The sequence below is a fragment of the Natator depressus genome, chromosome 3, assembly GCF_965152275.1.
Source record: "Natator depressus isolate rNatDep1 chromosome 3, rNatDep2.hap1, whole genome shotgun sequence".
Taxonomy (NCBI): domain Eukaryota; kingdom Metazoa; phylum Chordata; order Testudines; family Cheloniidae; genus Natator; species Natator depressus.
The window spans coordinates 82,624,467-82,650,164 of record NC_134236.1 but is presented as its reverse complement, the minus strand read 5'-3'; the positions used below and the strand labels follow the sequence as shown (position 1 = coordinate 82,650,164).

The 25,698-nt window shown below is 38.5% G+C and overlaps 1 protein-coding gene across 1 annotated transcript in view; it reads left to right on the top strand.

Moving 5' to 3' along the window:
• PDSS2 (decaprenyl diphosphate synthase subunit 2) overlaps nt 1-13,614 on the top strand; it is a 189,813-nt gene extending 176,199 nt beyond the window's left edge. The window contains exon 8 of the mRNA XM_074946894.1: nt 11,447-13,614. Within this exon, the coding sequence (XP_074802995.1) occupies nt 11,447-11,605 (159 nt within the window). The 3' untranslated portion in view covers nt 11,606-13,614. The remainder of the gene's footprint in view (nt 1-11,446) is intronic.
• The last annotated feature ends 12,084 nt before the right edge of the window (nt 13,615-25,698 follow it).

The window sequence follows — 25,698 nt, the reverse complement described above, 5'->3', positions numbered from 1 at the left end:
AGATCAGTGAATCTGGGGAAAATCCTTTAGTCTCACCCTCATTTCTCTCTCTTTATTATGACAAAACATCTCAGTCATTTACCAGAATCACCTTTATCTGCTTTACCTTTTTCTTAACATGCACAGTAAGTAATACAGTTCAAAACAAAGATTCCCTGTTTAATTATTTATTTATTATTTGTATTACAGTATCTCCTAGAGGCAATGTACAAATAGCTTTTAAGAGAGAGTTCCTGCCCCGAATAATTTAGTCTAAATAGACCAGACAGACAAAGTAGGGCAACCAAAGCACAGACAGTGGAAGTTACTTGTCTGATGTCATACAACAGTTTAGTGGCCAAGCGAGGAGTAGAACTCTAGACCCCTAACTCAGAGTTCTCTGGCCTATCTACTGGACCAGGGTGCATCTACTTACATTATGAATTTTTCCACCAATTATGATGGTATTACAGAAAGGAATGGGCATTTTCCTTGATGCCATTTCTTGAAGGGATGGAATTAAGCAGAGTAGGGCTTTTTTTTAATTTTGACATGTGATCTTATTCATTTGCTCTGCTGCAGATTGCTTTCTTTTAAACTGGCATGGGAAATATGGCATGTCACACAGTGTTGATATATTTTGTGAATTTATTGCTTTGTGTATGAAGCAATGTACTTATAGGATGTTAACATGGGAAACAGATTTTGTACCTGTACTGGAAATAGGTCACCTGAGAAATGATGTACCCAGCAGCTCTTGCACTGCATGAGACTAATATACTGGCTTAAGATGTGAGGGGGAAAGAGCCAAAGAAAAGGTGGAGAAAGGTGACTTTTAAGGAAATAAGGGTTCTTGAAGATACCCAACTGTCATGCAAATAATAAATAATAATAATAATATAATGAGCTTAGTCCTGTCAGTAGCAACCCCCCTCCCCAAAATTCAGAATTGATCACCATCGTCGGTGCATTAATGTACCACAGCACTGTCACGGAACAGTTTCACAATCTCATGCTGCAAGTAACAATAGTCCCACAGTGTTCCACTTTATTAAGTACCAAAGAATCATCATAGTTCAGTACATGGGACTACAGTACATCCTATTTACTGATTTGCTCCCAAAAAAGCAGTGAAGTGGAAAGGATGGAGGATTCTAATTCATATCAGGAGCTTATGACCTATAGTATTTTTTCATTAAACTTTGTCTCAGCAGGATCGGTGTAGCCACTGCTACTAATTACTTTGGTGATTCTGTAATTAAATAATGTGTAAATCCAAAAAAGAACTCCTTTTGAATGCAGATATTTTAAGTATCTAATATTTAAATGCTAGACATTTTAAATCAGCAGGTCCAGTTAACTTGTATCCAAGAGTTTTAAAAGAGCTGGCTGAGGAACTCACTGGACCATTAATGTTGATTTTCAATAAGTCTTGGAACATCGAAGAAGTTCTAGAAGACTGGAAGAAAACTAATGTGCCAATATTTAAAAAAACATCAATGGGATGACCCAAGCAATTATAGGCCTGTCAGTCTGATATTGATCCCAGGCAAGATAATGAAGTGGCTGATATGGGACTCAATAAATAATCAAAAGGAGGATGATATAATTAATGCAATCAACACGGGTTTATGGAAAGTAGATCCTGTCAAACTAATATGCTATCTGTTTTTGGTGAAATTACAAGTTTGATCGATAAAGGTAATAGTGTTATGTGATATACTTAGACTTCTGTAAGGCATTTGACTTTGCAGTGCATGACATTTTAATTAAAAAACTAGAATGATATGAAATTATCATAGAGTTACACTGTGAGCTCATGTTCAGATGATTATCCATCACAACCCCCAACTCTTTTTTCAGAGTCACTGATATTCAGGCCTATAATTCCCTGGATAGAATCCCTCATTGTGTAGGTCTGGCACATGTTCTTTGTTCCTATATGTATACATTCACGTTTAGCCATAGTAAAAGGCATATTGTTTGTGTGCACCCAGTCTACCAAGTCATCCATATCACTCTGAATCAGTGACCTGTCCTCTTCATTATTAACCACTCTCCCAATTTTCATGTCATCTGCAAACTTTATCAGTGCTGATTTTATATTTTCTTCCAGGTCATTAATAAATATGTTAAATGGCATAGGGCCAGTAACTTATCCCTGCAGGACGAGAGTGGAAACATACCCACTCAGTGATGGTTCCCCATTTACAATTATATTTTGAGATCTAACAGGTAGCCAATTTTTAATCAATTTAACATGTGCCATGTTAATTTTATATCATTCTAATTGTAAATCAAAATATGGTATGGTACCAAGTCAAAAGCCTCACAAGATTTTAAGTATATTCTGTTAACACTATCACCTCTATCTATCAAACTTGTAAGCTCATCAAAAACCAGTTTCAAGTTGGTTTGACAGGCTCTATTTTCCATAAACCTATGTTGATTTGCATTAATCACATTGCCCTTCTTTAATTCTTTATTGAGTCCTGTATCAGCCATTCCATTATCTTGCCCAGTATCGATGTCAGACTGACACGTCTATAATGACTTGGGTCATCCCATTTACCCTTCTGAAAAATTGGCATATTAGTAGTCCTCCAGTGTTCTGGAAGTTTCCCAGCGCTCCTAGACTTTTATTAAAAATCAATATTAATGGTCCAGTGAGCTCCTCAGCCAGCTCTTCTAAAACTCTTGAATGTAAGTTATGTGGACCTTCAGCTATAAAAATGGCTAATTCTAGTGGTTTCTGTTTAACATTCTCCTGAGATACGAGTTGAATGAAAAGAGTATTAACACTGTATAATGAGACTATATCATCTGTGTTTTCCTTAAATATTGAACAGAAATATTTACTGAAAACTTCTATGTTTTCTTCATTAGTATTCATAATTCTACCATTTCCACATAGTAAGGGACCAATACCGTTGTTAGGATTCTTTTTGCTCTTAATATATTTTAAAGACTCCTCCTTATTCTCATTAGCCCTGCTGGCCATAGATTTCTCCTTGCACCCCTGTGCTTCTCTTAGCAATTTTCTAGAATTCCTAACTTCTGAATATGTATTCAGTACTATCAGCTTCACCTTTCTTCCATTTGTTGTGTGTATGTATATGTGTATTTTGTATATATGTGTATGTATATATATATTTTATTTTTTATAGCTGCCTTCACTTCCCCTCTGAACCAGTTCAGTTTTCTAACCAGTACGGCCTTCTTTCTTGATTGTGGCTTTTTGTGCATCTAGTAAGTTGTTCTTAAAAGATTGCCAATTATCATTCACATTTTTCTGATTAAATTCTTCCTCCAGGCTGATTTGATTTGATAATTGTTTTTGAAATTGGCCCTAGTAAAGCACCAAGTATACATATTACTGGTCTGGACTTTATTCTGTTTGCACATTATAAATGCATTAAAGTCATGATCACTTGTACGTAAAATACCATTAATTTTTAGTTCTGTGATCAGTTCCTCTTAATCTGTTAGGACAAGGTCTAATAGTGAACTCCCGGTGTTGGCTGCGATGATTCTTGAGTTAGGAAATTGTCATGTATAATGTTTAGAAATTCCAAGGATGTTTTAGTACTGACAGCATGAGACCTCCAGCATATGTCATTCACATTGAAATCCCCCATGATCACACAGCTTTTTTTTCCTACTCATTATAGATTGGTACGTCCACAGGTTCAGCCGATTGCAGCTCCCACTGGCCACGGTTCGCTGTTCCAGGCCAATGGGGGCTGTGGGAAGCGGTGGCCAGCACATCCCTCAGCCCGCGCCATGGTTCACTGTTCCAGGCCAATGTGGCGGGCTGTGGGAAGCAGCGCGGGCTGAGGGATGTGCTGGTCGCCGCTTCCCATAGCCCCCATTGGCCTGGAATGGCAAACCGCGGCCAGTGGGAGCTGCGATCGGCTGAACCTGCAGACGTGGCAGGTAAACAAACCAGCCTGGCCTGCCAGGGGGCTTACCCTGGTGGGCCGTGGGCCAAAGGTTGCCGATCCCTGCCTTACAGTGATAGTGATAGACTCAAGGAACTCAATCTATTTAGCTTAACAAAGAGAAAGTTAAGGGATGGCAGTCAGGGCACAGGTCTTGGCTTTTCGTGTGTATGTCTACACAGCAGAGAAACCTCCGATCGGTCCAGGCCAGCGAACTTGGGCTTGGGCTGCAGGACTGTTTCATTGCTGTATAGATTTCTGGACTTGGGCCGGAGCCCAAACTCTGGGATGCTCCCACCTCACAGGGTCCTAGAGCCCAGGCTCCAGCCCAAGCCCAGAAGTCTACACAGCAATAAAACAGCTCTGCAGCCTGAGCCCTGAGAGCCTGAGCGGGCTGGCATGGGCCAGCCATGGATGTCTAGTTGCTGTGTAGAGATACCCTTAGGAGCCAGTAAGTTCCAACCTGTTACCCAGTGACCTGTTAACGATCACCAGAACGAAAAGCTCAATATTGATCGAGGACTCCAGTTCTGGGGCCTGACTGGTGGAACTCCAGGGGTCCCGATTTCTTCCCTGTTTCTATTTAAACCAAGCAGAGGAACAGGAAGTTTGGATTGGATGTTTTTGTAAAAGCTATGCTCTAGGAATTAGTTTGGGGGAGATTCTATGGCTGTGTTACACAGGAGGTCAAACTAGATGTTCAGAATGGTCCCTTCAGGCTTTGAGATCTATTAAATTAAGCTGGCAATATTGCAAGAGGATGCTAAAGCCATTCAAAACAAGAGGTTTCCTACTTTATTAGGATTACAGTCATATTTTAAGTTGTTGAACTTTGTGTTTATATGCAGGACACTATAATTATTTGACTTTTTTAGGTTTTTTTAAAAATGCCTATTCCTATACCAGCCCTTGACTGGATCATAATGAAAGGTAGAAAACAATCTAATCTATCTAGGCCAGCCTCTAGTAAGTGTTTGCCAGAGACTTTGATAGGATAGAATCCACCCTAATGTTGTCTTCATTAAGACACAGACAAGTCTCTGACTGTTTGTTAGTATAAATATTGACTTAATGATATGGAATAATAAGACCACCAGTAACAGCAACTTGTGGCACTGTGTTAAAAGTACAATAAAATGAAGTCACATAGATTTTTAAAGAGACATACTTTACTTCCTAGTGTCTGATTTAAAATCACTCCAGTGTTAAAACTACTGAACAAAGCCTATCAGGCTAGCCTATCAGAGGGAGGGCACAAAGAAGAGTTGTTGATGTGTTGTTTTCTGAAACCTCTAAGGAACATACACACTTTGTCAATGCAGATGGATAAATGATTTCCTGTACATGTTAATAAAATACACTGATGAAACAATGTTATAGCTGGAGTGACTGCTAAAGCAAAATTTCATTCTAACTACTACTTCTTTATTTCAGGTGCTAAAATGTTTTTAAAACTTTCTTCATTGAGTCTGAAATTTTCCAGACTCAGTCTCTGCACATATGTTACTTTTTTCTTAAGTTTCAGAAAAAACAGCTCATTTATTTCAGTATGAGATGAATGGAAAAGAAATACCACCCTACTGTTCAAACTTAACATTCTATTAATGTACTTTTGTACAGGGAATTATATCACTTTAGTTAAAGATTCAATTATCTTTATTTTTATTTGTTCTGCAATACAAGATGCATGTTAGCAAATATTGGGCAAACTACACTTACCCCTCCAATTCAAGTGACATCCTATTCTGTATACTACCAGGAAAGGCAAAGGAAAGTTTTGGATTATAGGAGTTTATATGTTATGAAGTGAGGCACTTAAAATAAATAAATGATTGTCCAGCTCCCATTTGGGAGGCAAGAAGAGGAAGAGCTTAACCATGTGTCCAGCCACAAAAAACAGATCGAATATGTAACAGTTAATGCTGAAACATTCCAAGATGCTTGAAAAGCAAAAGTAGGGCAGGATAGAAAGTTCATCTATTAGCTATGACATGTATAGGTGCCATTTCAAGGTAACATTTTAGCAATCTAAATATCAATGTTTATTGAGGCAGACTGTTCCCACAAGAGAGAAAACAAATTTAGAAAAGCTAGCAAAGAACATTGGAAACACTTAATGCCTTAGTTAGTCACTTGACCACTGATCAATTTAGGTTTGTTTTATTTCCGCGAGTACCATACATCTCAGAAGCAAACAGAATGTATTGGCTCAGTTCAGGATTAGAGGAAACTCATGATCTTTGAGGATCTCAGACCTGAACAGGAAATTTAACTACAGGATCATTCTCCTTAGATATTATTCACAAAATCTTCTCCGAACTTGTTTGCTGACATCTTGTCCCAGAAAATACATGAGATCGTAATTAACCGAGTTTGACAAGAAAAAAAGTGTTAGGGCCTTAATGTTTTATTTTCATAAAGCTATTTCGTTTCATTCAAAAGTTCTTTCTTGAACTTTACACTTTACACTGTTACTCAGAGTAAAAGCACAAAATATTTACATCTCCATACAGTCTTTCTCCCAAACCTGGGAGAAGTCTGTTTCTCCACATGAGTCTGGGTGGGTCAGAATATTTACCAGCAGTCTTCTCTCGTAGACATCCTGTCCCTTTACTTAAACAGGATCTTTCTAAACATTACAAAAGAAATAATTAAGGGGAAAATCTTTCAATAAACTTGATAGGCTCTGGATCATCCCCCCCTGCTGGAATACTTATGATCCTTTCTCCTGCAAATGATTTTCGGGTTCTCCAGTGTCAACAAATTTTGAAATAAAATTATTTTTGTAGACTTTTTGCATAAGCTGTTCCTTCCAAGATAAATCCAACGTAATTGTTCTGGGTGGCCCACCACTTCCCCTACATTTTGTGCTGTGGCTGACAGCTTTCCTAATCTCTTTTTTAAAATTTCACTTTACATATGCCAGTTTTGTCTTGAATAGACATTTTTACAGGGAGGACTGAGTGGCTTGAGTGACTGGAATGAGGAATATTCATCTTTTCACCACTAGATCAATGGTTCAAATCCAGCTGAATAAGAAAATATCCAAAGGTTGTTGCCATCTGATAGGTGGCTTGTGCCCTATGTGAAATGAACTGCCAGTTTCAAACTCTACTTCTCACTATGTGAGACCACGATCATCAGAACTGGCACACTTCTGACAAGTCAGCAGAGAGGTGGGCATTGTTAAAATTGTTAATCCCAATGCTAAATAGCCCTTAAATTTTAAATGTGCCCCAGTGCTGAAAAAATTAATGCTACAAATTGGAAGTAGCAATGAGTAGCATTCCATCTTCTATGCAGAATGACCTACTGATAACAATGTTTGCTTGGTATCATGGATTTCACATGTATTCCACTCAAGTACAGAATTCTTGTAGTTTCAAAATCTTGCTAGCTCATAAGAATACACTTGGCAGGCAATGTAAGGTGAAGCCCATGGTTAATCAAAACATACTTGTTTTGGTCCATACAGATATCTTCGTGACACCTGGCTATCCTTTTTCCTCACCAAAATCCTATCCTAGTTTTCCAATAAGGAACAACTTTTATCATTAGGAATCTAGCTACTCGGATCATTTCCCAGGGGTTGAGGGAAGGATTTCTGGTCAGTAGAAGGTAGAGCACATCATGACTCTGGGTGGAGCAAGTTTCAAATCTTCCGTGCCTGACAACTGTCAGAAATCCAACCTGATCCATTTAACCTGCATTCCAAACGATCTCCTTTTCCTTCTAGCTTCTTAACCAGGAGCTGAAAGGGGGATAGGATATGAATTGCACTGACAGTGGTGACTGGGGGCAAAGGATTGACTAGCATGGAGTCCAGTTGTGGAGATTAGTTGGAAGGTAGTGCTGGTGGCACTGTGAGTTGAACAGGAAGTGGAAAGGCAGGTGGTCTGCCAGGAGAAAGGGGACTGTGGGGTATTGCTCCGTTCAGAAGATAGAAGAGGTAAACGAATGGGGCTCTTTTATGGGGAAAGTAGGGAGGAAGGAAGTTTTGAAGGTTATTTATTCTCAATGCCTTGTTCTACATTGAGGATAAGTTAACTTAGGCAGGGTTTTTAAAATTATTTTGTTTAATAAACACACATAGCCACCTACAGCAATAATACCTGCGGCTTTTTGAGCTCATTAAATCACAAATGAAGCAGTCAAGCTTGGTCAATATGTGGGTACCTCTAAGGAAAACCCAAGGTGCTGAGAAAGTAGTTCTGGCAGTTCAGTGGGTGGCACTCTTTCCTTCAAATCTGTTTTAAACCAATATCCTAACATGGTGTTCTGGAGCACGGAGCTGTCTTTTGGCTGAGATTTAAAGGTGGGATCCCTTCTGTTTGTGATCTTAAAGATCTTGTGGCACCTCTTGGAAGAGTAGAGTAGGGGCATTAGGCTGGGCAATATCCAGTTTGGGTAATTGCATTTTATAGATCTAAAGTTTCCCCAGTAGCTTTAATGCAATGGATACAATATTCGCTTCCAGTCTTATTCTGTAGTTTGATGTTTGGTTGTGCTGTGTGCTCTTACAGTGTTGAGTATCACTGTAAAGATTCCTGTATTTCAGCGGTGAGTGAAGTGATCCTATGAATAGAGTTCCATATAAAGAAAGATTACAAGATTTGTATTTTTAGTTTGAAGAGGAAATTAATGAGAGGGACCATGATAAAAGCATACACAATAATGAATAGCACACAGAAGGAAAATTGGCCACTTCTGTTTATCCTGTCTCATAATATCAGAAACTCCTATTTTCCCATAATACAAACTTGAAATTGAAAGACATTAAATTTAAAACTGATAAAAGGAAGTTGGAACTCCATGCCACAAGATACTGTTGAGGCCAAAGATTAGCATTTATGTGGATAACAAATATTACTAAGAATTTTTAAAAGTATAAGCCTTCATCTTTCAGGGCATGAGCCAAATAACTGATGGGGTTAAGAAGAAACTTCCCCAATGAGCTGGTTATGCCATTATTACCCTATTTGGGGTTTCTTGCACCTTCTGAAGCATCTGGTAGTTGATGGGTCTGATCTGGTATGGTAATTCTTATGTGTGTAGTTTGTAATAAGCTTGGGATTCTTTTGGTTGCAAGGCACTGTATACATGTAAGTAGTTTTACATGGCATACCTTTGAATGGGTTGAGTTCTCACTCTGCCTTTAACAATGTGCAGACCCTATGTTAGTTTCCAAACTCTTCCCCTTTCTGGGGTTTGGCTTTATTGGTACCTGAAAACCAATAATAGAATGTAATCCTCAAACTAAGCTTCCTCTCTGAGCTTGACTGTCCCTAAAGTTTCCTTCCAGGATTTCTTCTTTCTGGTACATTGTTGCCAGCAATCTCCTTCTGCATCCCTAATATCCTGGGTAGTGTTAATGAGCTTCAGTAAGTCAACAGATTTAGCATCTTCATGCAAATTCTAACACCTGCTGATAGGTTGGGTCAACCGAAGAACCCTTCTATTCTGTTAAAATTACTCTCTCACTAGAGACTCCATCCATCCTTCATGGCCGTGGATATGTGGGTGATTTACACACATTGGAAAAGGTGTTGAATTAACCGTACAGTGCACTTCTGCTTCAGGAGAAGTATTCCTCCAAAGCACAGTACATGAAAACTCCAACTTAAGTGGGGAATACATTTTTTATGAATTGGGACTTGAACACTAAAGTACTGTAATATGCTTTCAACTGATTTCATTCTTAACTACATATAATGAATCCACTTTAGTATGTATTTAGATAAGAAAACTCATTCATTATATATAAATACAACTGCCTATATAAAATGGATGACTTACAGTTCTGGTTCTCAAATATTTCCATATAATTTAAACTAGATATGTTAATGTCATATTGGTGTAAGTAATATTGAATGGAAGTGATTTATGGTGATGTGTACTGTAATATATTGCAGTAAAAATTCCTTTAAAAGATTTATTTTCCATAATAATTTTAGATACAATATTGATATGTATTTAATAAAAGTTCTATATTTGATAGGTTGATTCAATGACAATGAGACGCTACCATTAAACCATGTAGAATACATTAAAGATTGTGAAGCGCTCAGATACTGCAGGGATGGGGGCCATATAAATACCTAAGGGTACATCTACTGCAATTAGACACCTGCAGCTGCCATGGGCAAAGGGGCTGTTTAATTGCTGCGAAGACCTTCAGGGTTGGGCTGGAGCCCAGGCTCGAGGACCCTGCAAGGTAGGAGGGCCCCAGAGCTTGGTCTGCAGCCCGAGCCTGAATGTCTACACCACAAGTAAATAGCCCATTAGCCTGAGTCAGCTTGCACAGGCCAGCTGCAGGTGACTAATTGCAGTGTAGACATACCCTAAGACAAATAGATAAGAGACCTGGGGGTTTGATTCCTGTCCTTTCACTCATCTAGCTGTTGGATTGGGATTGCTGTGAAGACTACATATTAAAGGCAATCAAACAATAATAATTTGTATAAATATAATTTCACCTCTTTCTGCTGATGCTCTCAGGATGCTCTTCATCATAAAAACAATTTTAAATACACTTAAACGTAAGACCACCTTAAAGAACTTCAACAAAATTAAGTCATATAAAAAGCATGCAAATGTTACCTGACATTTTACCCAAGTTTTGCACTTCTCTCCAGCAGTTTGCCAGAAAATGTCTGTTATCCCATGGAAACATTTTCCTATTTAATATGATGCAATTTGGAGCTGTATTCCATCCTCAAAGTCACCATCCCTACTGAGTGCATTGAATTTGCATGGCAGAATTTGATGGCAGACTTGGATTTAGGAAATTTGCTGTTGTCCACTATAACAAATTTAAACATATAATGAGCAAAAAGAGCACTATTGATAAATTATATAAGCGATGGAGACATGAGTGTGCATATCCTCCTTAGTCTGCCTGGAATCTGGAATTATCTATTTATGAACTATGAAAATATGTATTTATAAAATATATTAATATGAAATATATAATATAATACATGAAATATGAAAATGTGTATTTATAAATCCATTTGGACCTGTGATACCCATATATGGAGTACAAGAAAATAAGTGCTTGGTTGACATGTTGACTTAGTATGCTACACAAAAATTATCTGGTTAGGGACAGGTCCAGATATTTAAAAACCTCCCATCTTTGTTGCATGCATGCTTGTAAGGCTTAGCATTTTGAATTATCAAGAAGTAGTTGTGTAGTTTAAATTGATTGGGGTTTTATTGTAGTTAGGAGCTGAAGTAGAGCAGCTTTATATTTGCAAATAGTATGAGAACTTTCTGAGTGATTTGATTTTAGCTGCCCTCTTTACCTCAAGAAAAGGTAATGGAAATACTGAATTGTTACTGGTTTCAGAGTAGCAGCTGTGTTACTGTTATCTTAGAAATAATTGAGCTGTAGCTCACGAAAGCTTATGCTCAAATAAATGTTAGTCTCTAAGGTGCCACAAGTACTCCGTTTCTTTTTTTAGATCTAATTGTATACGAAGTATTGTCAAAAATAATTTTATTATGCATGTGTTTTCTAACAGTTGCAAGAAGCAGTCAAGGCTGGCAAAGGTGTGACTTCAGCTATTGACCTATGTCATTACCATGGAAACAGAGCACTGGAGGCCCTGGAGTGCTTCCCTCCCTCTGAGGCCAGATCTGCTTTAGAAAACATGGTTTATGCTGTGACCAGATTTTCATGACATACAATTCAAGAAATAAACTGTTCGTTTGCAGAAAACAACTAGATGGATATTGGCTGGGACAAGGAAAAAATATCCTGTATTTTTAAAAGAACTAAATTTGTTAGTTGCCTTTTCTTTTTTTCTTTTTTTTTTTGATCGTTTACCACATTGCTGAATGAACATGCGTTCTTTGGAACTGCTATAAACAAAATTAGGGGAAAAAGGTCAAACACTTTTCACTTGTCATGCCAGAAGCATACTTGAGGCTGCACCAGTAGAAATAATTAATGAGACTCACTTCTGTGACCTCAGCAAATGGACAGGAAATAAGTCCTTATTGATTGGACATAGCCAGGGATGGCGCCAATGTGGTGGCCTGTGGTTTTCCTGCACTAGAGAGGACAGAGGGGGGCCTGAAGCTGCAGGTGTCAGGAGAAACACTTTCTAAAATTGCCAGAGAGAGGGCTGTTTAAGTCAAGAATTAATGTACCAATTTATCAACATGAAGGGCAGTTCAGGGAATTAATGAGGAAAAATCCTTTATCTGTCTACATGCAGCTATGTCTCCTCACACTGTTTTTATGTATTCAAATGTAAAATTACTCTGTGCCTAATGCTTTCAGTATTTGAGAAACTTGCTGAGAATGTGTCAAGCGTGGTAAGTAGGAGCTTTATAATATTTAATCAAATATTAATTTAGCTCAGTTAAGAGAATTGATTGCCTGTGTTTTTATACTGTATGTATAAAATACTTTGCTCTGGCTCAAAGATAAGGTTTTCAATGCTTTCAGGAAAAAAATCTTTCCCCCAGATCAAGCAATTTGTTTCAGCGCAATCTTACCCTAAATAATTTCCCAGATTTATGTGACACTTGTTTTCACTTAAGTCAAATAAATGTGAATTTGTAATATTCAGCATCAATCTTTTGGCAGAAATGAGTGTGGAATAGTCTTCTGTTAGCACAGGTTTTTTACTCTTCTGAATAAATATACAGTACATGAGAAGTTTTTTTTAACCTTAGTGTGTCAGATTTTAAATCCAATTACAGAAAATATAAGGTATATCAGAAGTCTGCAATTTGACACTGTCTCTAGTTTGTTCATAGGAGATGATTTTTGTGGTTTGCATGCGTGCAATCTGAGAACTTCGTTGACAAGAAGGCTGAGTTTACATAAATGATCTAGATTGAGACTCAGCTACCTTTCTTCCTTCTGTGGTGTAATTACAGACCAATCTGGAGACAGCTAGCACAGCAAACAGATTTCATTACATCGCTCACTCAAACATTAAGTGAAGTTATTTCTGTTAAATTTTACTCCTCCTCCCCGCAAAAAAGTAAGGTGTCACAAAGCTTTTTTTTATCACGGACCAGCATGTTGCATTCAGTTGAAAGGAAAATATAAAGCTACATGTGTTAAAGTTCTGTGTGTGTGTGTGTGTGTGTGCGTGTGCGTGTGCGTGCACAGTGTACTTGCGACATCAGTGTACTTCCTCAGATTTATACAAGTGCAGTTTCAATGCCTTTGACAGTGAACTGAATTCTTGGAGCATTTTATTCTTATTCTTAAAATCTTTACACTACCTTACTAAAGTTCAGTTAATTAGTAATTCTATTCAACTGTGTATAAATCAGACTTAGTCTTAAAACATTACGTTTTGTAAGAGCCACATGTTGCTTTCTCCTTACCATGAGCCTACTTTTTAATTCAAATGCTTCATGGTAATTCAGGGGCTGATCTTGCAGGAAGCTGAGGGACTCCAGAGACATCCTGAGTCCTTTCAACTCCCCTTGATTTCCACTGACAACGCTCAGTAGCATGGAAGAAACAGGCAGCATATTACGGGAGGGGCATATGTTTCTTTTCCTGAAAGTACAACTTTTATCAACATCTCCTTACTGAAGACAAATAAAGAAAACTAAATAGTAGTGATATTGTAGACAGGTAGCGTCATTGGTTGAATTGGTGAAAATGAACAGTCTCCTACTAATGCCTTCGTAATAAACAGATCTGTGATATCTTCCAGTAACTCTTTGGAAGCATGATTTTTTTGTTGTTTTGGATCCTTCACGGATACCCTACACTGAACCCTACAGGCAAAACATACGAACTATAGGACTGGAAGTGATAACCTCTTGGTCATCGAGTCAAGTTCCCTATCACAGGCAATCCAGTCATATAATCCTGTTCATAAATTTATCAAGCTCCATTTTAAAGGCAGTTAGGTTGTTTGCCCTCACTACTTCTATGGAAAGTCTATTCCAGAACATCACTCCTTTGATAATTAAAAACTTTCTTCTAATCCCCAATCTAAATGTCATTCATGGCCAGTTTATATCCACTTGTTCGTGTGCCAACATCATCCTTTAGCGAACAGTCACTGCTGAGAATTATCATGATTTCTGTACTCTTAGAAATACATATTTCTGTTTCTGATGACTTCTTCCCCACATTTTGTGGACCAGGAAGGCTCATCAGTTTTTTCCCGTCAACACCCTTCCCCTGTTCTGCCCACCCACATCCTGAAGGCCATGTGTTATAAGCATCATCCTTTGGCTGAGGAGGGTTGGAGAAGCATAGCTACCTCCATAGTTCTAGTCACCAGTTCAGGAGCGATGCTTAGAGTGATTGGTGCAGAGCTACATGAAGCTCTAGTATATTTTGGATGCTGTATAAGAAATAAAAACAATGAAGCATTCCATATGCTATGCTCCCAGACAAAGAAGAGAGACGGAACTAATGTCAGAGGACAGTTTAGAATGACCATTTGTTATGAAACCAAAAATAAAGTGTAAAGCTAGGGATATAAGCCCTTTATATATTGTCTCCTTTCCCCATCCTCATATTCTGGCATAGCAATTAGGCTGCCTCTGTTTTTGTCATCTTTTCCTAGTCTTCAGCATCACTGCAAGTGAAAGCACCAGCACCTCATGACAGAAGTACTTCACTTTAGTTGATACCCCTATGTCACTCTTCCTGAGTTGTATCCTAACTACTGTATTGCAGGTGCCACCTTACAGTTAGGCACAAAACCATAGCTAAGCCACATTATTGTCTCTCAACAAACTACACTTCTTACACTAACTTGTGCCCCTTCAAGAAGCATGGTCTCAGTGGTTAAGCTGGCTGTGCCACAGATTTGCTGTGCAACCTTGTGCAAGCCAGTTAATCTCTAGGTCTGTTTCTCCACCTGTAAAATGGGGACAGCTATGTATTGCAAGGCTGTGAAGATTAGTTCTTTAATGTTTGTGATCATTGGGTGGAAGTTGCTATACAATTGGCAAGTTGTTATTCTAATGAAACCATAAAATGGCACTTCTTTGGGGAGGCATTGTTCCCATCCTGGCAGCTGAGGGAGGGCGAGCTGTGGACTTTCTCTTCCCCAGCCTTGTGAGAAGGATGTTGGAGTGGGGAATCTCCCTCTAGCTGTTGTTGGGGAGAGGGTCAGCTTCTCCTAATTATTTTCCCTTCCACTTCACATGAAGGATTTCCAGTGATTCTGAGCTGTTTGGGCCTGTTTACACTGAACACACCTTTGATCAACTGGTGCGTAAAGTCAGGCAGAATGAGTGGAGCACGTGGTACTCCAGTTTTGGGGGTTTGTTTTTTTTAATAAATAAAATAAAAGGTCATCTTCCCCCTTTTAAACTTAGACCAAAAGTTAGACAGGGCAGGACTTGCTCTGTGATATTCCCTCCATTTTTTCTTTCTTTGAGCAGATTGTGTTTCCTTTTTGTGCTGTAATGTAATTGTGCTGTCAACAGATTTGCCAAGCAGGACACTACTGGGTCAAATCACTGGTTGCTATTGCTGCTCATCAACTAGTGGAACCTCAGACAGACCCTTTGAGAGAAACCTGGGGGTACACCATGTTCACTGGGGGGCCCCAATCCCTCCCATTTCACTTTATTTGCATGGATGTTATATTTGTTTTGGGGACCCCCCTGAGTTCAGGGCCCCTTCAGTTGTCCCTCCTTCCCCTCCTCTCCTCAGCCCTGACCTCAGAGAAGAGTGAGGTTTTGAGCCCATTGTACTCTTCAAAAGCTTCCAGACACTTCATCTTTACAGTGTGTAATGAAATACAAAGCTAAGATCTTTGCAGTCTCTCAGTCAACAAGCAGTTCAAAGGAAGAAGTATTTCAAGAAGTAGTTAGTTCTGACAATCTTTTCATCAGACTCTCTCAATATCCTTTCCTAACCCATTCCATAAATTGTATTAGCTATTTAAGGGAGCCAGGGGTCATGGATTTCTCCTTCAGAATAAACTTGGTACTGTAACATCCTTGTTTTCTGAATGACATTTTCCTCTAGAATTTTGATCCCACTTTGGTAACTCCCTTAGAAATAACCTATGATAGATTAACTAGAGAAAACATAATTAGCCCATATGACTTTAAATTATAAAAAAAAAGTTTGACACAATTAAGAAATTGGCAACTGATAGCAGAGGCTTCATACAATCACCTGTCTTTTCTCTTCAAGCATTTGTGTTTTTGCCTGACCCTGCCCAGAGCTCCCTTAAACTTGCTTCAGAAATCAATGACATCTTCTGTATTAGCCGGAGGAATGCTTTGGGTCCCCCAAGTGTAGGAGATTCCTTCTCTCTCCTACCTGTTTTAAATGGAGATTTGTATTCCTTCATTTCCTGTGTAACCACCTTCAGAATGTTCTTTATGGGAGTTTTTAACTGTGGAGATAAAAAGAGAAACAAACTTACCTTGTTCTCTCGTTCTTCAAAACAGAACCAAAGGCAGCATGCCACCTTAGTATTTACCTAATTCTGGGAAAATAGAACAATCAGAAAGAGAAGTGTGTGGACCATTATTTTAAAGTACAACTCTTTTTGCATGATGAAATTGCTGTTCCCACTGCAGTTACCATACAGTAAATGAACCATTTTTCAATATGTTCTAAGGGATTGTGGCCCTTAGTTAATAAATAGAATGATGGGGGAATTGCCCCAGTTATAATTTTAATAAACTTAATTTCTCAATTAAATATAGCCCTTTTTTTTAAAAAAAAAAAAGGTATTTTGGTTTCCAGTACAAAAGTTTAGGATAAGCTTTCGTGCTTCACGGAGCTCCTCGTCTTCATCTCAGAAGAAGAGCTCTGTGAAGCTCAAAAACTTCTCTTCCACCAACAGAGGTTGATCCAATAAAAGCTATTACCTCACCCACCTTGTGTGTCTCATTCCTTTTCATATCCAGAATACAATATTTTACAACTAGATGGTTGTTTCTTTTGGCATCTTGTGGCAAAATACTCCAGATGAGATATTCAGATTTATTTAAAAGCATGTACTGGATGCTGTCATATATGTAGGACTAATTAGCAAAAAAATCTGAAACACTTGGGGATAACAAAGAGGGTGATCCGTACCCACATGGTGGCATGAATGCCTGTGTTTTAGAGAGCTTTACTTATGAGGTTTTCTGTAGACTGGCTTCTGCAAAGCAAGGGCATGATTAGGAAATGAACCATTTCCCATCTTGGCTCGTTTTGATGAAAGCTCTCCAACTTGCACATTGTGTCTGAGCATTTCTTCATTCATAGCATGTGCCCAACATAAACTGTTTTCTGTTTGCAGCATTTCAGATGTACTATTTATAATCTAGTTAAACAATGCCAACTAGAGGCAGTAAAAGGTGTGTATTTCATATGCAAATCACTAGCAATAATTTTGTACAATTAGACTTAGTTGCTTGCATCATTATGTTCAGCACCAGCATAAAAAAATGGGTGTAATGGGAGAACATTATTAAAAAAAGATGGTTTTTGTCTGCATTAGTCAGACTTTTCTCCAGCTTATCAAACAACTTTTTGTTTTGTGGGCAAGTAAACTTGTTACATTTTTTAAAGTGTGTGGATACACAGGACTTACGAATGTATCTTCCCCCAACCCCAAAACACACACACTATATCCACACTTAATAGACTTTTTTTTAAAGTATATGAATCTTCAGCAAAATATACTTTTTCAGGCTAGTCTGAGCTATTTGAAAGTGGGGAATGGAATAAGAATAGGTGCGTTCTCAACAGTAGTGTCAGTACTAATACTGCTATAAGTTGGAGCTGGTTGGAAACACTTTTTGACAAATTTTTCATGAAAAATAGTTCAGTTTTCCAACCAGCTGTATTAAATATAATTTGCTTAATAGCACTAGTTACAGTTCTGTCTAGTCTTCTATTATAAACCCCATATTTTCACTGCTCATAACTTTTTTGGAAGCATTTTTTGGCTGAAATTCCCATTGGCCTTTCTCCAAGTGATTTTTTTGTGTTTGAGGTTGGGTAAAATCTGTTCACTTTTTTAGACATGAGGTTGAGAAAATCATACTTTTTTACTGCCATAATTTTTTTTTAATTTGTATAAAAATTGCAAGCCAACACTCTGGGTTCTCAATAAAAATTAATCTTCAATTTATCAAAATTAATTTTAACAAATGAAGTGTTTAAACTTAGATTTTTTTGTTAAATTAGTATGAAACTACACTGTAAGACTAAGAGGAGTTATTAATTACCTAGGGAATTTCCTAAAAGAGAAAAATATTTTCTCCCTCCTCCGACTGTTGATCTTTTTCCTATTTGTGTCCAGTTTCATTGTTTCATATTTACAGAGCTCTGTGCAGCCCGGTAATCAGATAAGAGTACAGAATGTCTATTTTATATTGCAACCATTTGTTTTCAATTGAATACTTTACACAGGTCTACCCTGAAATTTCTTGTGAACATTGTTTCTGCCATAACTGGGTAAAAAATAAAATGCTACTTTCAGATATCTATTTTCCCACCTGTGCATGTACTATTGCCCTCTCCTGGAAGGAAAAGTAGACCTGTACAAGTGGTTGCAGCCTAGAGATATCTCCCTTCCTACTAGTGTAAATGTTTTATTGGTCACCACTAGAATTGAAGTACTTCTATAAAATTATTTTAAATTGGCCAGGTGTTTTTCAGCAATGGAGTTCACTGCCACATGGAAGAAATGTTTTGAGAGCAGTCCAAGGACACTTGGTCCTTTAGGCTAGAATCTTAGTTATAAGAATATCTTTGTACACTGTGTGGTTAAAATATGGATTTAAATATTAGAAAGAAGAGAACGCTATCCTACTTCCTGGGAGATCTGGACAAGTTGGAGACAAAGGGCTTAATAAGGTACAGTTCCCAACTTTGTATTGCTTACATGGTTTTAAACAGAAGACCTCTATGGAGGCAGCAAATGTTCTTCTGGTCTTTCATAAAGCTGATTATGCATAGATAGCATGCTGACTCTGAATTTAAGTGAGCATTATTGCTTTTTACAGCAAAGGTATGGGGTAGCATCAGTTATGATCTCTACAATAGGACAGTTGTTGGCTGAACTAAAACATGGTACAAAGGATTCTCTAAATTTCATTGCCAAGAGATTAAAGGAAGCTTGTGTTTTCCAAGTTAAAAACTGCTTGGGTTTATCAGTTTTTAACAGTTATGGGTGCAACTGACACACAAGTTACTGCTGAAGTAATGTGAGAAATAGACATTGGTCCTTAAACCTTTCACTGGATTGTTACTCCATTATAAAGCAGTTCTTTTCATTTATATTCAGTTCCTTCTTTATTAAAGTTTTGACTAGTGACTCTGATTTTCCTAGCTTTAAATCAAATCCAGCTTCCGCTAGTACCCATCTCTTATAGATCCAAGTTCAAGCCATTAATCTCCAGTGCTCTTTAAGGGTAGAAACACTCTCAGCCCCAATAATAACAGCAGCCATACTGAGTCAGACCAATGGTACGTCTGGCCCAGTATCCTGTCTCTGAAAGTGGCCAGAGCCAGATCCGTCTGAGAGAATGAACAACAGGATAATTTCAAGTGATCAATCCCCCTTTCATCCAGTCCCAGCTTCTGGCAGTTGGAGGTTTAGGGGCATCCAGAACATGGGGTTGTGTCCCTGACCATCTTAATTAATAGCCATTGATGGACCTATCGTCCATGAACTTATCTAATTCTTTTATACTTCAGAACATCCCCTGGCAGCAAGTTCCACAAGTTGACTGTACGTTGTATGAAGAAGTACTTTCTTTTTTGTTTTAAACCTGCTGCCTGTTAATTTCATTAAATGATCCCTAATTCTTACTTTATGTGAAGGGTAAATAACACTTTCTCCACACCATTCATGATTTTATAGACCTCTATCATATCCCTCTTAGTCACCTCTTTTCTAAGATGAACAGTCCCAATCTTTTTAATCTCTCTTTGTATGGAAGCTGTTCCATCTCCCTAATCATTTTCATTGCCCTTCTTTGCACCTTTTCTAATTCTAACAGAGAATATGGTGGAGAACCCCACACCCAAGCCAGAATTTTTAGGTGACAAATCTGAGGAACTGTCCCAGTTTGAGGTGTCAATAGAGGTGGTTTTGGAACAAATTGATAAATTAAACAGTAATAAGTCACCAGGACCAGATGCTATTCACCCAAGAGTTCTGAAGGAACTCAAATGTGAAAGTGCAGAACTACCATCTGTGGTATGTAACCTATCACTTAAATCAATCTCTTTAGCTACCCTCCAGTCATCTGATAATGTAACACCTGTTTTTTAAAAAGATTCCAGAGGTGATCCTGGCAATTACAAGCTGGTAGGTCAAACTACAGTGCAAGGCAAATTGGTTGAAACTGTAATAAACAAAACTATCAGACAAAAAGATAAACACAATATGTATGTGAAGAGTCAACGCTGCTTTTTAAAAAGGGAAATCATGCCTCACTAATCCATTAGAGTCCTTTGAGGGTGTCAACAAGCATATGGACAAGGGTGATTCAGTCAATATAGTGTTCTTGCACTATCAGACAACGTCCCTCACCAAAGGCTCTTACGCAAAGTAAGCAGTCATTAGATAAGAGGGAAGGTCCTCTCAAGGATCAGTAACTGGTTAAAAGATAGGACGCAAAGGGTAGGAATAAATGGTCAGTTTTCAGAATGGAAAGGTAAATAGTGGTGTCTGTACTGGGACCAGTACTGTTGAACATATTCATAAACAATCTGGAAAAAGGAGAAAACAGTGAAGTGGCACAATTTGCAGATTATACAAAACTACTCAAGATAGTTAAGTCCAAAGCAGACTGCAAAGAGTTACAAAGGGATCTCACAAAACTGAGTGACGGGCAACAAAATGGCAGATGAAATTCAATGTTGATAAATGCAAAGTAAACATAATCCCACTATACATATAAAATGATGGGGTCTAAATTAGCTGTTACCACTCAAGAAAAGGATCTTGGAGTCATTGTGGATAGTTCTCCGAAAACATCCACTCAATGTCCAGCAGCAGTCAAAAAAGCAAACAGAATTTTAGGAATCATTAGGAAAGGGATAGATAAGACAGAAAATATCATATTGCCTCTATATAAATCCATGGTACGCTCACATCTTGAATACTTCCTGTAGATCTGGTTGCCTCATCTCAAAAAAGATAATTTGGAATTGGAAAAGGTACAGAAAAAGGGAACAAAAATTATTAGGGGTATGGAGCAGATTCCATATTAGGAGAGATTAGTAAGACTGGGACTTTTCATCTTGGAAAAGAGACAGCTAAGGGTGGGGCATGATAGAGGTCTATAAAATCATGACGGTTGGAGAGTAAATAAGGAAGTGGTTTTTACTCATAACACAAGAACTAGAGGTCAGCAAATGAAATTAAGAGTCAACAGGTTTAAAACAAAAGGAAGTATTCATACAATGCACAGTCAACCTATGGAATTCTTTGACAGAGGATGTGAAGGTCAAGACTATAACAGGATTCAAAAAAGAACTAGGTAAGTTCATGGAGTATAGGTCCATCAATGGCTATTAGCCAAGATGGGCAGGAATGCAAAACCATGCTCTGAAGTGTCCCTAGCCTCTTTTGCCAGAAGATGGGAATGGGCGACACGGGATGGATCACTTGGTGATTACCTGTTCTGTTCATTCCCTCTGAAGCACCTGGCATTGGCCACTGTCGAAAGACAGAATACTGGGATAGATGGACCATTGGTCTGACCCAGTATGGCCGTTCTTAAGTTTCTTGTGTCAATTATAGTTATTGGTTATGTGACCAATTGAGTATGTGTACATATGACTCTCTTTGCCTGATCCACAGAGGATGTGAATCTGTTACAGCTCTTAGCTAGATGAGCTTTTATTTCTGGAGGTCCCCTTTTTAATCTCTAGTGTTCTATAGGATTTCTTAACCTTCCTATAGGATTTGATAAAGAGTTACATCCTGTTATGGAGTTCTGTAGGACAGCTCACAAACCTATATGTAAAAATCTATATTAAACTCTTTGGATAGAGTCTCACCTGTGCCAAATATGTGTGAGGCACGGCTGAGTGAAGAGACCTCAAAAGAGCCATTTTGACTCCCCATTTTTGCACCAGCCCAGCCCCTAGTATGGTTAAAGCAGCCTCATGGCTGCTCTAAACTGTTATCTTGCTATGGCTTCAAAAGCCTCGTATAGTACTGCAATGCTCCAATCATGCCACCTTTCTCCCACCTACAGTGTAAAAGCCAGCTAGCTACACTGGTTCTGTACTCATGTGGGAGGACTGCCCGCAGAAAAATTCCTCCCTGGACACATTTATTGACCTATGGATCCTTCCTGCCAGGGGACTGGCATAAAGGGGGCATAGCTTAGGGTAGAATCTGGCTCCTAATAGTTTTTTAGAGTAAATTTGTATAGAACCGTATTAGTTTCATTCTTATTAAATTCTGCAGGACTTTTGGATAGGGATGCTTTCTACCTTCAAGCCACTTTGAGCAAATATTAAACTACTTACTAGATTACAACAGTTTTTGTTCACATCTTTACATATGTAACCTAGTTTCAGTTGGGTCAAGTGACAAGTGCTGCATTGTTTACACATAACCTTGATAATGACTTTTCCTTGAAAGTTCACTTGTATGAAATAGCAGGATGGATTTTTTTCCCCATACTGAATTGGAATTTTCCAGAGTGTGCCATAGTGTCACAGAGTGGCTTTTGAGCCAAAGGCATGAAACAAAAAAGTGCACATCTGAATAAATGACTTGTGTAGCCCATGTTCAGATGGTGGAAAAAAAATGGGACTTGACTGGCTGGGAAGTGAATCTAAACTTGCTATCTGCACTGCCTGGAGACAGCGTGCTTAGTGTTTCTGCAACAGCATGATCATGCTCCTGAATACCTAGCTGAGGCCTTCAGGTCTCCTCCTGGGTGTGGGTCCCCCAGTAGCTGCAATGCCTCCGGCCACGACCATAGAGTAGAAATGAGATGGAATTCAAATTGGCAAGCATTTTCTCAAGGGCTTTGAAATTGAGTTTGGGATTGCACCGCTTGGCTTTTTCCCGTCTCTTTCCCTTTACTAAATCCCACCATGTAAAGCATTCAAGTAAAATCAGACTGAGGCTACAACACTGCTTAACAGCTGTGGCAGGTGTTAAAACATTTAACCCTTTAAGAGCATGTTCATTTAGTTGTACAGTACTGAAAGAAGATAAATCACACAAGACTTGGCCTAGTTTATTGTGATAACACAGTACAGTAAAAATAAGACCCTGAATAAAGTTCTCTGGAACTGCTCTTTATCTTGAACCACTGTTTAGAACTGGGTCCACTGTAGGAAATTTGTCTTGTTGACAATGTATCCTACAGTCTAGTGATTTATCAGATGAGCTCACAGGTAATCTGTGCTTCAGGGGCTCCTATAAATAGTAGTCTGTAAATAGTTAATTTGAAGGGTTTCGTTGCTTTTTTTCCCTCTTTATTATCTGTTGTGATTATTCATAGAATCTGTCACTGTAAATCTGCCAGCAGCTTGAGCTGCAAGAGATTTTGGCAGAGTTGTGCAATTCCAGGAAAGAAATCTCAAAGAAATACTTTACAAGCAAGCCCCAAAAATCTGTTACTTTGTTTTAAGTGTTCAAAAATCTAAATATGTCATTAAGAGGGGCAATATATTTAGTAACTGTTTTACTCCTTAGATCCACCACTTAGCATGTGGCTGTTCTTTAAAACTGAACATTATCACCTTAATTCTTTAGGAAAGTATTAATTTTAGTGATTAAATGAATTCTGAGTAGTTTGACTTACAGAGGATTTTTTTTTAAATAAACTAGATTTATGTTGAAATTTCTTTTCACTAGATTACAAACAAACTGTAATTTTGGGTTTAACTTCTAAGTCTGGAGTTGCTGCGCTCAAGGTATTTTACCTGTGATTTTATTGATCAATGAAGCACTCCTTATACTTTGTCACTTTCTGTTTTCTATCCTTTAATTTTGCTTGCCCTGTGTATCTTATCACAAAAATGATTGCCTATGGCTAAGGTTTTATGTGTATTTTTATAATAAAGTAACATCCATGGCATCATTGATTCTGCTCTATGGAAACAGGACAAACCATATAAATGATGACTTCATAAAATGAAACACACTCTGCTAAGTAAAAGGAAAATCCTATTAACAAGCATCATAGGACACCTTCCACTCCTCTCAACAGGGCCAAAGACCCTCTCCTATCTAAAGAAAACACATATAAAAGGTGTCAGGCTTGATATCTTACTACTAATTTCAAAGGGTCACTAAATAGTGGGAGGTATTTCAAAAAGACAGCACTTTCAATCTACTTCAAATAGCTAACAGTTCTGCAGGGCTGGAAATTTGTATTTTACACACATTAAATGAGAACTTTTTTTGGACAGTGGGAAATTATTTGCCCTCCTCCCCCCTCCCCCCCCCATAGCAAGGAACAGTAAGAATTGCTGGAGTAATATCGGACATGTTCTAAGATACTGCAAATGTCTCTTTTGTCAATACTTTTTTTTTTTAAAGTTAGGATTCCTGGCAATGTGTAGTTAGTTAAGTTCGGGAAAAATTATAATATACCCAGGTACTTAACATAGAAACGATGCGATTTCCATTAACTGTAAGTCATTGCAGCCCCCTTCCGACCAAAGCTGAAGCAACTGAAAAGATCCTAGTTCAAACGACGAATGCTTGAAGGTATTAAGTGATTAAACTGCTGAATACTTCAGCTTGAAAGTGACCCAAAGAGCATATAAAGTGAATAAATGTAAATATTTTTAAATAATCAAGTGTTTTAAATGAAATTGCACACTCCGAAACTAAATGAATAGCCTTTCTAAACTGGCAGTAGGAAATTCAGAAAATACCTGTTCTCTGAGGTTCTCCATAGAAGTGAGGCATACTAAGTGTAGCTTTTATATAATTTCAAGGCATCGTTAAAACTGGTTTCTTTAACTAGGTGATTTCCTTTCACGACAACTTGTCCGAAATGCGATTTTTGTGGGCTTTGGCTGTGTCTATAATGTATTATATACGAATGTCATCATTAAGTTCAGAGCCGATGCAGCCCTGTATGAATCTCTTCATATTTTTCTTATGGATTGTTCAAACAATCATAATTGGATCTGGATGTTAGTCACAGTTACTATGACTTTGGCAGAGGAGCTTATTTAAATATTTTAATCGCGTGTTCTGTGCCAAGCTAAGTATATCCATTCTTACTTCTTCAAATAGGAGGCATGAAAGTGACCATGATCTTTGAATACCGTTAATGAACCAAGTTCATCCAACTTTTCATTTTCACCCGGTTTCGGTGTTTAAACTGAGTCAATCCAATTGTGATGTTCACGGATTACCCCAGAACAGTGCCACTTCTTTAAAGTGTAGAGCCCGCACCATATCAAAATGCTTGTTGGTGTTTTACTGGACTGTAAATTAGGGTAGGGGCTGCGGCCAGCCGAGGCTTTGTGCTGTACCTAACAAAGGAGGCCTCTAGCTGCTCCCGTAACACGCCGATGATGAGCATGTTACCGAACAGCCAGCAGCGCGGGCTTCACGAGTCAGGTGTGAAGTGGGGGCGGGGGAGGGGGGAGCCTCCGCCGATCCACCAAGCCTGAGTCTGTGGGGGACAGTGGTTACAAATGACCGTTCAGGGAGGCGGGGAGGGAGACGTGCGGTTTCGCCGCGGAGGCTCGGGCGCAGTTTCCACACGCCAAGTAGCGTGGAGCTGTGCGCAGCAGCCAGGCGCCAACCCCGCCGTTTGTGGCCAAAGCTGCTGCCTAGCCCACTAGTGCCCCTGTTAACCGCATGTGCATCAG